General features: G+C 58.0%; 2 protein-coding genes and 1 long non-coding RNA gene across 5 annotated transcripts in view; 2 read left to right on the forward strand and 1 right to left on the reverse strand.

The window, feature by feature from the left end:
• Window positions 1-1811: 1811 nt before the first annotated feature.
• Window positions 1812-5635, reverse strand: LOC107213879. The gene is made up of 2 exons (XR_004500077.1): window positions 3477-5635; window positions 1812-3396 (listed from the first exon to the last, which is right to left on the reverse strand). It is a non-coding gene; the product is annotated as an uncharacterized LOC107213879 (long non-coding RNA).
• Window positions 5636-5922: 287 nt separating this feature from the next.
• Window positions 5923-10587, forward strand: LOC107213884 (histone H2A.V). 3 transcript variants are annotated; one of them, XM_015648770.1, is made up of 5 exons: window positions 5923-6126; window positions 9170-9247; window positions 9728-9841; window positions 9911-10040; window positions 10260-10587. In XM_015648770.1, exons 1-5 carry the CDS (start codon window positions 5938-5940, stop codon window positions 10319-10321), a joined length of 573 nt encoding a protein of 190 aa, XP_015504256.1. In that variant the 5' UTR covers window positions 5923-5937; the 3' UTR covers window positions 10322-10587. The 3 variants fall into 3 exon arrangements, with proteins under 3 accessions (XP_015504256.1, XP_033375313.1, XP_033375314.1); XM_033519422.1 differs by having other exon boundaries at window positions 5965-6126; window positions 9728-10040; XM_033519423.1 differs by lacking the exon at window positions 5923-6126 and adding an exon at window positions 7141-7468 and having other exon boundaries at window positions 9728-10040.
• Window positions 10588-11697: 1110 nt separating this feature from the next.
• Window positions 11698-11998, forward strand: part of MAT2A (methionine adenosyltransferase 2A) — a 5126-nt gene continuing 4825 nt past the window's right edge. Inside the window, exon 1 of the mRNA XM_015648751.2 lies at window positions 11698-11879. Coding sequence (XP_015504237.1) covers window positions 11789-11879 — 91 coding nt within the window. The 5' untranslated portion in view covers window positions 11698-11788. The remainder of the gene's footprint in view (window positions 11880-11998) is intronic.

Genomic DNA, 11998 nt, shown 5'->3' on the forward strand with positions numbered 1-11998 from the left:
CCTCGATCCCCCCGAGCCCCCCCTCCTGCCGCCACCGGAGAGAGAGAAACCGGCCCGACCGTGCCGCCGCCCCCTCCCCTGCTCCCACCACGGGACCCCCGGCCCCCAGGAGTCGCTGCTTTGGGGGGGGGACGGGGATTCCCCCGCAGCCCCCTCCCCTCCCGGAGCCCCCCCATCAAAACCAGCACCCGAGGGCCCCGGAGCTGCGGCAGCGCCGGGGGGGAGCAGCGGAGGCACCTTGGACCAACAGCCGTTCCCTCGGCTTGTGATTTTTCCTTCATTTTCCTTTTTTTTTTTCCTTTTCTCCTCTTTCCACGTGTTTTTTTGGCTTGTTTTGTTTTGTTTGGTGTTGGTTTTCCTTTTTTTTTTTTTTCTTTTTTTGGTTTTGTTCTGTTTTTTGGGGGTTTTTTTTGTTTGTTTTTTTGATGCAAACTCCGGGCACCCGAACTGGAACCGGCCCCGAGCTGGCGGCTCCCTGACAATTAGGGAATATTTTCTCGGTTTTGCCGATTTCTGACCGTTTTTCCCCCCCTCCCCGTTTCCCGCCGGAAAGGGGGAGGCGCCGGCACAAAGCACAAGGAAAAACTCGACGGGGCGAACCATCTTCCACTTCTCTCCAAATAAGGCGCCTCCGGCCCCGTTTCACTAGGACCCGCCGGAATCCGCCCCTTGGCTTCACCCAAATTGGATTTTCCGGCCCCAAATCCGTGGCCACGCCCGGCCCCGGCACCTTGGGGGTGGATTTTGGAGGTTTATTGTTATTTTTTGCCTCCTTTTGTCTTTTTATGCCCCCCTGGGCCTGGCCCTGGCGCTGCCTGGTCCCTACAACCACCTCCTATTAAACACATTTTTCCACTCTCAAATAGTCTTTTTTTTTAATTCTTTTTCACTCCCTCAGCTCAGTCCCGCCCTTCCCAGAATTCCGGTTTTTCACCCCGTTTTCCCACAACTCTGAACTCCATCGCTCTCATTCCAAAGTTTTGCCTCTTCTTCTCCAACGGTTTCACCATTTTAGGACTTTTCTTTTTTCTTTTTCTTTTTTTCTTTTTTTTTTCTTTTTTTTTTTTTTCCTTTTAATCCATTTTTGGGAGCCCAATCAGCTGCCTCCTTAATTTATTACCATGGATCCGGCATCTCCCACTCTCCATATTTATTGGGAAGTGAGGAACAGCTGCAGAGCCCTGGGGGACCCCCGCACCGCAGGGACGCTGCTGTCCATCCGTCCATCCGGCCCCATCCCGCTGCTCCCACTGCTCCCGCTGCCGTCGCTGTTTTTAAAGGGATTTTTAAAGTGAATTTCTTCCGTTGATCCCGTTTTTAAGCCTTCTCCGTCGCAAAGGACCCGGATCCCTCACTCAATCACACGGGAGCAATAGTCCTTCCTCGATGGCTGATGTGTCCGTACTGTATTTTGTACCCTCAGGCAGCTCTTTCCGGTGAATTCCTGCTGTATCCACCCATCCTCCTGGTCCTGTGTTCTTTGCCACGGAGAAAAACCATAAACCACGACGGCGACAATGGATTTGGGGGGAAAAACGCTCCCACCTCCGCGGGACTCACCGGCGTCCAGCCGCGGGACCTCTCCTTTTATTTTTGAAGAGGATGAGAGATATATATATATATATATATATAAAAATATATATATATTCCTTTGGGTTTCTTTCTTTTGGCTGAATTGCGGTGATTTAGCCTTATTTCTACTCTGGGAGAGCGGCGGAATCACTGCTGGCCCGGCCCAGCTCTGGGAGCTGGCTAGAAATACATGGAAGAGGAAAAAAAAAAAAAAGGCAAAACCACCAAAATCCAGTAATAAACCCAAAAAAGCTCCCGGCGTTGGCTCAGGGAGTCTTTCCTGGCCAGAGAAGTGCTGGATCCATGGACAGAACCTCCCACAGCTCCATTTGGGTGGGAAGAGCAGAGCACGTCGGGGGAAGACAGCAGAAAAAACAGACAAAATGAGATAAAATAGGGAAAATAGGGGATTTGAGGTGCCAGCTGAAACAAGGGGAGCGGCCAGGGGGGCTGCCATGGGGGAGGGGATCTTGGGGGAGAAGTTTGGGGTTGTTTTTCTCTTGGAGTCCCCCAGGAGCCGTTGGGTGTTTCCCAGGAAAGCAGGACAACGCCGGCATCTCCCCTGAAGCCCCTTCCCATCTCTGTGTGTATAGACATGGCTGTGTGTACATAGCTCAGATTCGGTTGGGTTTTGGGTTGAATTCTGTAGAAAATGGGCAAATTGCTTTTTTTTTTTTTTTATTTTATTTTTAAACCACAAATAGGGGAAAAATATCCCAAATTCCTGGTACTTCCAGCTTTGCTGCCCCAGAGGGGTTGATGGAGAACGCGATGATGGCTGTACAGACAGAATATTGGAAGTCTTGTACAATGCCCCAAAACCCAGTGGAAAATACCCCAAATGGCTGGGTCTGGAGTGGGTGGTGCTTCCAGGGCAAGTGCAAACAGCTTCAATTCGTTTTGCCCTAAAAAACATGGAAGAAAATTCGGATTCTCCTGCCTGTTTCCAGGCGATTCGGGAGCAGTGTAGGATGGTTTGGGGGGCAGTGCCAGTGGCGGCTCCTCATGTTGGTGACAAAACCAACCCAACCCCTCACTGGCCTCTCATAAAAAAGCAAAAAGTGGAAAAAAAAACGCAAAAAAACTGGAAAAGATAAAAAAAAGCAGCTGAGAGAGCACTGGGGGTACGCAGGGTGGTGCACCACGGAGCTCAGTAGGTGTTCCCAGTGGGAAATCCCAGCTGCCTTCATGGATGCTCCCAGATGTTCCTGCAGGGCGAGGCCACAGGTGCCATCGCCCTCCTTATCCTCGCGGAGCCGGTAGAGCCAGCGGCACTGGAGCCAAGCCACACGGAGCCGGGGTTGGGTGTTGGCAGGAGAACCCAGATCCAGGCAGGACAGCCAGGAAGGAGCACGGCACAGCCCGCAGCCCCCGGGGTTCAGCCCCACAACAGCGGCCCCAGGGGGCTCTGGCCTCGGAGCAGCAGCTGAGAGGCAGCTGGTCCAGCACAGGTGGCTCACCAGGCCCCAGCACACGGGTCAGCCCAGCCAGGAGGCTGGGACAGCATCAGAGGGGAGAGCACTGGATCCTCCTCCAAGAGCCAGGCGCTCCCAGACTTGGATTCTCTGACAGCTGGGTCCTCCAAGAATTGTATCCAAAAGCTGGATCTTCTGAGTTGGATCCTCTGAGAGCTGGATCCTCCAAACACTGGACCCTGCTCTTTGAGCTGGGTTCTTCTCCAAGCAGCAGATCCTCCTCGGAGAGCTGGATCCTCTGACAACTGGATCCTATGAATGTCGGATCCTCCTCCGAGCACCGGATCCTCCTCAGAGCAGCAGATCCCAGGAGCGCCACCTCCCTCCCCGAGCGCTCGCCATGATGTCCCTTTGCCGAAAAGAGAAAAAAAAATAAAGTTTTATTCCTGTTATTTTTTTAATGAAAGAAAAACAAAAACTAAAGCAAACCTGCACTTTAGGCAGCCGGGGGGACCGGGGCCCCCGTGTCCCTTCCCTGCAGCCGGCGGGGCGGCTCCAGGGGCCGGAGGCAGGTCCTGGGTGTTACCACTAGCGCAGATGAGGCCGACGCGACGAACTCCTCCTGCTCCGAGCACTCCTGACGTAGCAGATTTTTGCAAATGGAGTTTTACAGTCTATATTTAAAGAATTGTATGTTTGTAACAAATAAAGTATGCGGAAAAGTGAATGAAAACGAGCCTGGGCCTGACTTGCTCCTTGGGGGTGCCGTGGGAGGCTCTGGAGAGTGGAGGTGGTGTCACCACTGTGGTGAGGGGTGGGGTGGTCACCCTGCAGCTCTACAGGGACATGTGAAGGTGGCGGGGACACAAACAGGGAACGTTGGGTCCCCCATCTTGTCCCGAGGGGATCATCTGACTCAGAGGAGTGTGAGGTACCAGTACGGTGGGGAGGGAGAAGGTTTGGCGTGGCTTAGACACGTTGTGTCACAGCTCAGGCTGGTGTGTGCACAGGAATAATGTGTGTGTGGGTGTGTGTAAGGTGAGTGTAAAGAGACTATAAGGCATTTGTGCCATCACATGGCTGCCTCCTGTGGGTGTGTGTGTGTAAAGTGTGTGTAAGGCGTGTGTACCATCACATGGCGGCTTGCCGTGTGCGGGTGTAAGGCTGGGAGGGTTTGGCGTGGCGCGTGTGCGGTGCCATAGCTCAGGCAGGTGCGTGCACAGGTGTGTGTGTGCACAGATGGGACAGGGATGTGTGCCACACACACGAGTGCACGGTGTGTCAGGTGTGCGTGCCATCACACGGCTGTGCCACACGTGCAGGTGTGTGTAGCGGGGATGTGCCGTGTCCCCGCGGTGCCGTGTCCCCGCGGTGCCCGTGTGTGTACCGGGAATCTGCCGTGTCCCCGCGGTGCCGTGTCCCCACCGGCAGTGCCGCAGCCCCCGCCCCCCGCGCTGCGGCTCCCTGCGGGCTCGGGCTCATCTGAGGACACGCGGGGACCCGCCTGCGCATGAGCCGCCGCCGCCGTCACTGTCACCGCTCCGGGGCCTGCTGCGACCCCCGAAGCCCCGGCCCAGATATTCCCGCAGCTGCTCCGGCTCCCCCCTCGGCCGGACCCGGGGGTCGGGGGAGCTGGGGACAGCTGGAGGGGCCCCGAGGACAGCCGGGGATGTCAGCTGGATGGAGCCCGGAGGGGCCCAGTCTGGGGCAGTTGTTGGCCGGGACAGGTGCGGGATGAGGGGCCGGCGGCACCCTGAACGTCCCCGGCAGCTGCAGCTGTGCGGTGCAGCTCGGCCCTGCCCAATGCAGGGAAACTGGAACGGCGCTCGGGACAGGCGGGGGAACCAGTAACAGGTGCCTCCCTCCCCCAGCCCGTACCTCCGGCTGGAGCAGGGTGGGCGTGGGGCTGGGACCCCTGAGCCCCCCCGGCAGGACTGTGCGGTGCCCTCCACCCCGCCCGCTGCTGGAGGGAAACTGAGGAGCGGTAACCGATGGCCGTGGGGACAGTGACCGCGCCGGGTGCAGCCGCGCTGAGGGGCCCGGGCTCCGGCCCCAACCCGGGCAGGGCTGCGCTGTGTGGGGCCCATCAGCTCCGCAGCTGCTGCCCCGCCAACGACCCTCGCCCGGGAATCCCCAGTTCCATTTATAAACTCCGTTTGTCACACAATCGGGTTCCATCGGACAGTGAAAGGGGCTCGTCATGAGAAACTGAGTTTTCTGTAAAACGTTTGTTGGGCAAAGGGGCTTTCTTCCCCATAACAGTGCCGTGAGTTTTTTGGCCACGCTTGATCCCTGCCGTCACCACTGGCAGTCCCTTCGGCCTCTGAGGGTCCGCCCCAGCCCCCGGTCCAGCCCCGGGGCTGCGGGGTCCATGTTACCTCACTACCGCTGTCCTTCTCCCTCAGCCTGTGGGGCAGCGCCGGGTTATTTGTGTAGTGCCCCAAAGAAACAGGGAGGCTCAGAGGCACCGGCGGGCCTGGGTGTCCCCGGGCAGGATCCCCTCACGCCGGGGCCTCTCTCAGCCCCGAGCAGGGCCGGCCACGTCAGGAGCGGCTCCCACGGCCCCGCGGAGCCCTTTGGCAGGCGCAGGGCCCTGTGGGACCCTCTGGCGGGAACCGGGGCCCTCCTGGGCCCGCCAAGCCCCCGCGCCCCCCTCACGGCCCGCCTCCCCCCCCCGCCCCCCCCCCCCCCCCCCCCCCCCCCCCCCCCCCGGCTCCCTCAAACAAACACGGCCCGGGGCGGGGCGACGGAATGGGCGGGAAACATCACCCTCTTGCTATTGGATCAATGAGCTGTCAATCACCCTGACCCCGCCTCACGCCGCGGTGCTCGTTATTACTATTCGTCGGGTGGTGACATCACCGACGCGAGCACTCCCCGCCCTCACCCCGCTGTGTGCCGTGTGCAAAAGGAACACAGCCGTTAAACGAGCCGCGGGGCGGAGCCAGAGATGGACAGGGAAAGAAGCGGCTCTCCCATTGGGCACCGCGGGATGTTCAAATTAGTATGGGAGGCGGTGATTGGTGGCCACGCGGCGCGGCCCGCCGCCCCCGCCCGGGCGGGTCATTGTCTGGCGGCTCCTGAGGCGGGTCGGGCGCGGCGGTGGCTTCGGGGTTCGGACGGCGGCGGCGGTACCATGGTGAGGGCAGGGGCTGCAGTGGAGCTCGGGACTTGGGGGGCCGGCCAGGACAGCGCGGCCGGGCTTAGCCGGGCCCTGTGTGGCCGCCAATGGGCGCCGCTGTCAGCCCAGGCCGGGCGGGGGGAGGAGGACGGGCCCCTATCCGTGACCTTGGGTCCGGCCCGGCGCTCCCCCGGTGCCCCGTGGCCGCTGCCGCCTGGCTTCTGGGGAGGGGGTTTGTCCTGCCCTCCAAATCCGGGCCCGCCGGTGCCCTCCAGCGCTGTCAGAGCGCTGCAGTGTCGGCCGGTGTCTCCTCGGTCGCGGTGTGTTCCGCTTGCGGCTCGGTTGGACGGGAGGAAGTGGCTGTCGTAGGGGAAGCGTCAATCGAGGGGCCCGAGCGGGGTCTGTCAACCGCCCGGCGCCTCCTCCGGGGGTACGCGGGTACATCTGAGCTCGCCTCTCGGGGAAAGGCCCGCTCCGTGGGGGAAGCGAAGGAAGTTCATTCTCCGGTGCCCCGTTCCTGTGGCTCCGTAGGGAGAATGGGGGGAGCCGGGTCTGGAGCTGTCAGCGCAGGCGGGCAGGGGGATATGGGGTACAGCGGTTCTGTGGCTCTGTGCGGAGTTCCGCGGATCTGCAGGATGCTTTGGGAGGTTCTAAGGCTCATTGGGGGGGTTCCGTGAATTCGCAGAGTGCCTGGGGGACTCTCTGGGTCTGCGGGAGGGCTCTGTACTTACATAGGGGATTTCTATGGGTTTTTGGGGTGACTCGGGTGGTTCTGTGAAGCTGCGGGGGGTTCTGTCTTTCTGTAAAGGTATCCTGTGGATCCACAGGAGAGGTTCTGGGGATTTGCAGAGGGCTTGGGGGGTTTCTGTGGATCCATAAGGGATTTCTGTGGATTTGGGACTTGGTGGGGTTCTGTGGTACCGGGTGGGAGAGGGGTGGTGGGTGTTTCAGGGGATTCTGTGAATTCTTGGGGTGTTCTGTGGATCCACAGGTGGGCTCGAGGGAGTTCCGTGGGGGGCTTCTGGATTCGTGGAGGTTGTGGAGCTGGTGGTAACGGCCCCGATCCCTCCGCGATGATGGAAACACCATTGTATTATGCAACTTCTGCTGCCGCCAAGAACTTGTGCTCAGGGATGTCTGGGAATGTGCTGCAGGAGATAAGAAGTTGCTGCTTGGAAGGGTTTTATCCTGTTTGAAGCAATAAGAAAGAAGAAAAGTTTGCCTGCTGTGAAGGATCCAGTGGGTCAGACCCAGGGAGGATTTAGCATGGGAATGTGCTCCCAGTGAGGGGATTTGGTGGAGAGAAGGGACTGAGATGTCACAAGGATTGTCTGAGTCCCTGGGAGCTGCAACCCGGAGGGTGAGGAGAGAATTCCTCGGCATTGCTTCCTCTGGAGGGAGGAATCCAGAAGCCCTCGCTCCCAGCACAGAGTGGGATGATCTCTCATAGGGAGCTGGAGGCGACTGGGCTGGGGGAACTTCCCGTGTTCCCTCTGCAAACCCCGTGCTGGGTTGGTGAAAACTGGGACAAACCTCGAGATTTCCACAGCGAAACCTTTCTTGCTCTTCTTAATCAACCCCTCCCTGGGAAGATCTATCAGGCAGGCAGCTCCAGGCTGGAAAACCTGATGGGGCAGTGGGAAAGTTCACAGCTGGCTGATAAAAGCTCTCAGTGAGAACAGCCAGTGCTTTTCCCAACACTGCCTTTTATTCCTAGAGCAAGGAAATATCCACAAATCCCCCTTGCCTCCCCCTTTCTTGCCCATAAATCTCCCTTTCCACCCCTCAAATCCTGCTTCCCCCAAAATGCCCTCCTTGAGTTTTGCAGTTTTATGGAGCTATGTTTTCTCCTGATTAAAGTAACTTTTGGTGCTTCACAGTTTCTCCAAGTCATCCCTGAAGACCCTTCCTGTCATGGCTGCAGGGACACAGAGTGGATTTGCTGGGTCCCCCATGGCTTCACTCAGTGCCCTCTGCTTATTTTAATCAGCCTGGGATTAATTAATGCCCCCTTGGGATTAATTTTTTTTTCCACTGTTTGAACTGAACCTTGTGTTATATTCCCACCTGGCTGGGATGTGACCCAGATCTTGGTTAAGCAGCATCTTGTTTTAAGGATTAACGTGCTCCATTTGCTCTCCTGGCGTTTCTGGATCCTTTCAGCTCCCTCACCATGAGCTGAAACTCCTCATTTTTAGAGGGGATGGGGATTGTGGGATCAATATATGCTATAAAAATAGGGATTGTGAGTATCCAGGGTGTTTTCAGGCTCCCATCTCCCTCTGCTGTTGTTTCTTGTCTCTGTGTGGGCTGGAGAAATTGGTTTTGGGGATTGTTATCCCTGTTTTTTTTTACCTGGAGCAGATTTTGAGTAGCTGACATCTGGTGCAGCTCCCTCTGCCTTCCTTCATCACCCGTGGCTCTCACCATCATTAGGAACAGCTCTCATTAGTGATTAATGATGTCACGGGGTCTTCCCATATCCCTGGAATCCATGGGTTTCCTGACAGCGGATGGGAGAGCCCAGCAAACCCATGCTTGGCTCTTCCTTGTTGCTCAGCAACTCCCAAACTCTTGGCTTTGGCATTTCCACCCCTTTCAACATGATTTTCATTAAATCCACAATTTCTGGGGCTCCTGGGTGATTTCCGGGAGGGGAACTACCCTTGAATCCCACAGGATTCTCATTCCCATGTACAGGAACAGTGTCCTGCCTAGTGTCCAGTGTCAGTATGTGGAGAAATTGAATCTGAAAACAAGCTGAGCTCATAAATGCTGGAAAAAAATGCCCAAGAATGGGATTTTGGGCTGTTTCCCCCCCACTTGGCATCTTCTGGAAAACAGTGGGATTAGTGGCAGCAGGAATAAGACACCTGGGTGAGGGAGCAGCTGCTGCACCCTGAAAACCTCCCTTGTTTATCATCCCCTTGAATTTGCGTGGTTTGAGAGGCCCTGAGTTGCCAGGGAGCTGCCAGCTTATCCTGCAGCAGGTCCCTCTGGCTTAGAATTAACGAGATTGTTTGGATTCGGGGATTAATTAATGGGCCCCTTTCTCCCCCAGGCTGGAGGCAAGGCGGGCAAGGACAGCGGCAAGGCCAAGGCCAAGGCCGTGTCGCGCTCCCAGAGAGCCGGGCTGCAGGTATGGCACAGGGAATCACCACCACATGGACTGCTGAGCAGCTGGAGGGCCCCAAACCTCTTCTTCTGGGGTTTAAAAAACTGAGTATTTCAACTTGGAGCGATGAGGAGCCCTGGGCTTGCAGAGGGGGTTTGCTGTCAGGTGGGACAGAGAGGATGGGAGGATTAATTGGGAGAATTAATTATATTTTCTAACTAATAATTAAAATACAATTATTTTATGCTATACAAGATATAGCTGCATTTTACTAAATTATATGATAGCAATATACAATGTATATAATAACAATATAATGTATTATTATAACATAAATATTACATATTAATTAGTAATAAATAAACTGGATAGTGATACTTAAGTCCTCTCTTTGGAGTGTTAGTCCTGGAAGCTGCAGCCCAAATCGACAGCGTAGGGTGTAAATATGCACATTGTGGGGGGGGGGGTCTGTAGGTGTTAATGAGGTTGTTAATTGCCCCCCAGTTCCCAGTCGGCCGCATCCACAGGCACCTGAAGACTCGGACCACCAGCCACGGGCGTGTGGGAGCCACGGCGGCTGTGTACAGCGCAGCCATCCTCGAGTACCTGACCGCTGAGGTAGGAGCCTCCTCCCCAGCCCCAGCCCCCCTGCCCTCGGCATTCCCACCTCCTCCCGCTGTCCTGCAGGTGCTGGAGCTGGCCGGGAACGCTTCCAAGGATCTCAAAGTGAAGCGGATCACGCCCCGACACCTGCAGCTGGCGATCCGCGGTGACGAGGAGCTGGATTCCCTGATCAAAGCCACCATTGCTGGTGGAGGTAGGTGGTGTTCCTGTGTTTCCATCCTTGAGTAGGAATTTTAGCAAGAAGGGGAGATGTGGGGAAGCAGATGGGAATTTGGCAGTTGGTGTAAATGCACGGGCTTGCTGCTTCCCTAGATTCACTCTGGATTGTCACAAAATGGGAAATGGAGGATTTTTTTTGTTTCTTGGGAATTCTGCAAGTGGCTTGACAGGATTTCTCCCCTCTTCTCTGCAGGTGTCATTCCCCACATCCACAAGTCCCTGATTGGAAAGAAGGGACAACAGAAAACGGCGTAGAGGAAGCGCAGCACCGAATCCCCCCGTCATCGTACTGTACCTGGGCACAGGAACATCTCGGGGCTACCAGGAATGTTTTTTAAGGAGTAGTTCAAAGGAAGAGCATAGAGAGGATTGACTGTAGAGGAAGCATTGGGATGGGTTTAGATTCTGCTAGGACACACTGCGGGCTGTGGGGTGGCAGCTGGGGGGGTGGGCGAGTGGCTCAGCTGCCCCTAAGTTTTATACAAAAATGGAACCCATAAACCATTTTTTACAAAAATCCAGACGGTCTCCAGTGGTGGTGGGGGAAGGGGCAGGGGATTGGGCCCCCCGGTACCCATCAGAGGGGCCTGGAGCGCCCCATGGAACCGGACCCCAACGCAAAGGGGCGGGGCGGGGCTGCGCGCTATGCAAATGAAGGGGAGGGGCTTATCCCACGGCCCCGCCCCTCATGGAGGTGTCCAGCTGTCGTGTCCTGGACTGAGGGGTGTTTGTGGGTGTCTGTCCTGCCCACAGGGGTGTCCGTGTGTCCCAGACTGGGGGCTCCGGGTGTTTGTCAGGTCTGGCTGTGTGGGTGCGAGATGTTCATCTCTCCGGGCCGTCTGTCTGTGCTTGTCAGGTTCTGACAGTCCTGAGCACAGGGTCCTGCCCAAGCTCCCGCCGAGCCCTCTGTGTCATGCTTGGATACCGGGGGTGCTCCGAGCCGGGCCCGGCGGCGGCGGGAGGAGCCGGAGCCGGAGCCGCTCCTGTATTGGCAACACCGGCCGCCGGTTGCATCAGGCGTCAAGTGGCCCCAACGGCCTAGGGCACCATCAGGGCCGTGCCCGGGCTCAGACCCGCCCCGCCGGGCCTCAGCGCCTGGGGTAGCCACGGGACCGGTTGCAAGCGGGGGCAGGGGACAGGGCAGGGCCGTGCCGGGCTCGGTCCCGACGGGCCCGAGGTCGCACAATGGCGACGCTGATGGCGCAAGATGGCGGCGGGGGGGCGGGGCCGTCCTCGCTGCCCGCGGGCTATGCAGTACGCATGCGTGCACCGTGCTGTTGTCGGGCGCATGCGTGCGCCGCCGCGCGCCTCGAGCTGCCGGGCAGCGCGGGAGTCACCATGCGGTCACTACGGGGGAGTACGGCGGCAGCATCAGTGCCCGTCCGCAGCATTGCGCCGTGCGGGGCACAGGAGATGGCCTGACGGGCGGTTTATCTCCGGTGAGTGCCCGGCTGGCAGCGGGGTGCTACGGGCTGCCCCGGAGATTGAGCCCGAGCTCCGCGTTACGTAACGTGCTCCCCTGCCCGACTGCAGTGGTTCTGGCCGCCCGCCCCCGTGGCGCGTATTGCGATTGCCATTGGCTGGGCGCAGCGGCGGGGCGGAGCGAGGAGGCTATAACTAGAGGCGGTGCGGTAGGGGCCGCGTTCAGTCCGTCGCTGCCGCGCCTGGGTTTTGTTGGTCCTGCGCTTTTTCCTTCCGCCTATCGCCGCCCATCGCGCCGCCATGAACGGGCAGCTGAACGGTTTCCACGAGGTGTTCATCGAGGAGGGCACTTTCCTCTTCACCTCCGAATCCGTGGGCGAGGGGCACCCAGGTGCGGGCCGAGCGGGGCTGGGCGGGGCGGTGATCGCGCAGGCGCGGCGGGGCGTGGGGGGAGGAGGAGGAGGACTATGGTGAGGATGAAGATGAAGGAAGTGAGGATGAGGATGGAGA

Source organism: Parus major, chromosome 22 (genome assembly GCF_001522545.3).
Source record: "Parus major isolate Abel chromosome 22, Parus_major1.1, whole genome shotgun sequence".
NCBI classification, from domain to species: domain Eukaryota; kingdom Metazoa; phylum Chordata; class Aves; order Passeriformes; family Paridae; genus Parus; species Parus major.

What these genes read in the sequence shown, in the direction of transcription:
- LOC107213884 (XM_033519422.1), top strand. Translation starts at nt 5,980, where the DNA reads ATGTTCAAATTAGTATGGGAGGCGGTGATTGGTGGCCACGCGGCGCGG. An exon ending in CCCAGAGAGCCGGGCTGCAG is followed by an intron (nt 9,248 to 9,727) that starts GTATGGCACAGG and finishes ATTGCCCCCCAG; the next exon opens with TTCCCAGTCGGCCGCATCCA. An exon ending in AGCCACCATTGCTGGTGGAG is followed by an intron (nt 10,041 to 10,259) that starts GTAGGTGGTGTT and finishes TCTTCTCTGCAG; the next exon opens with GTGTCATTCCCCACATCCAC.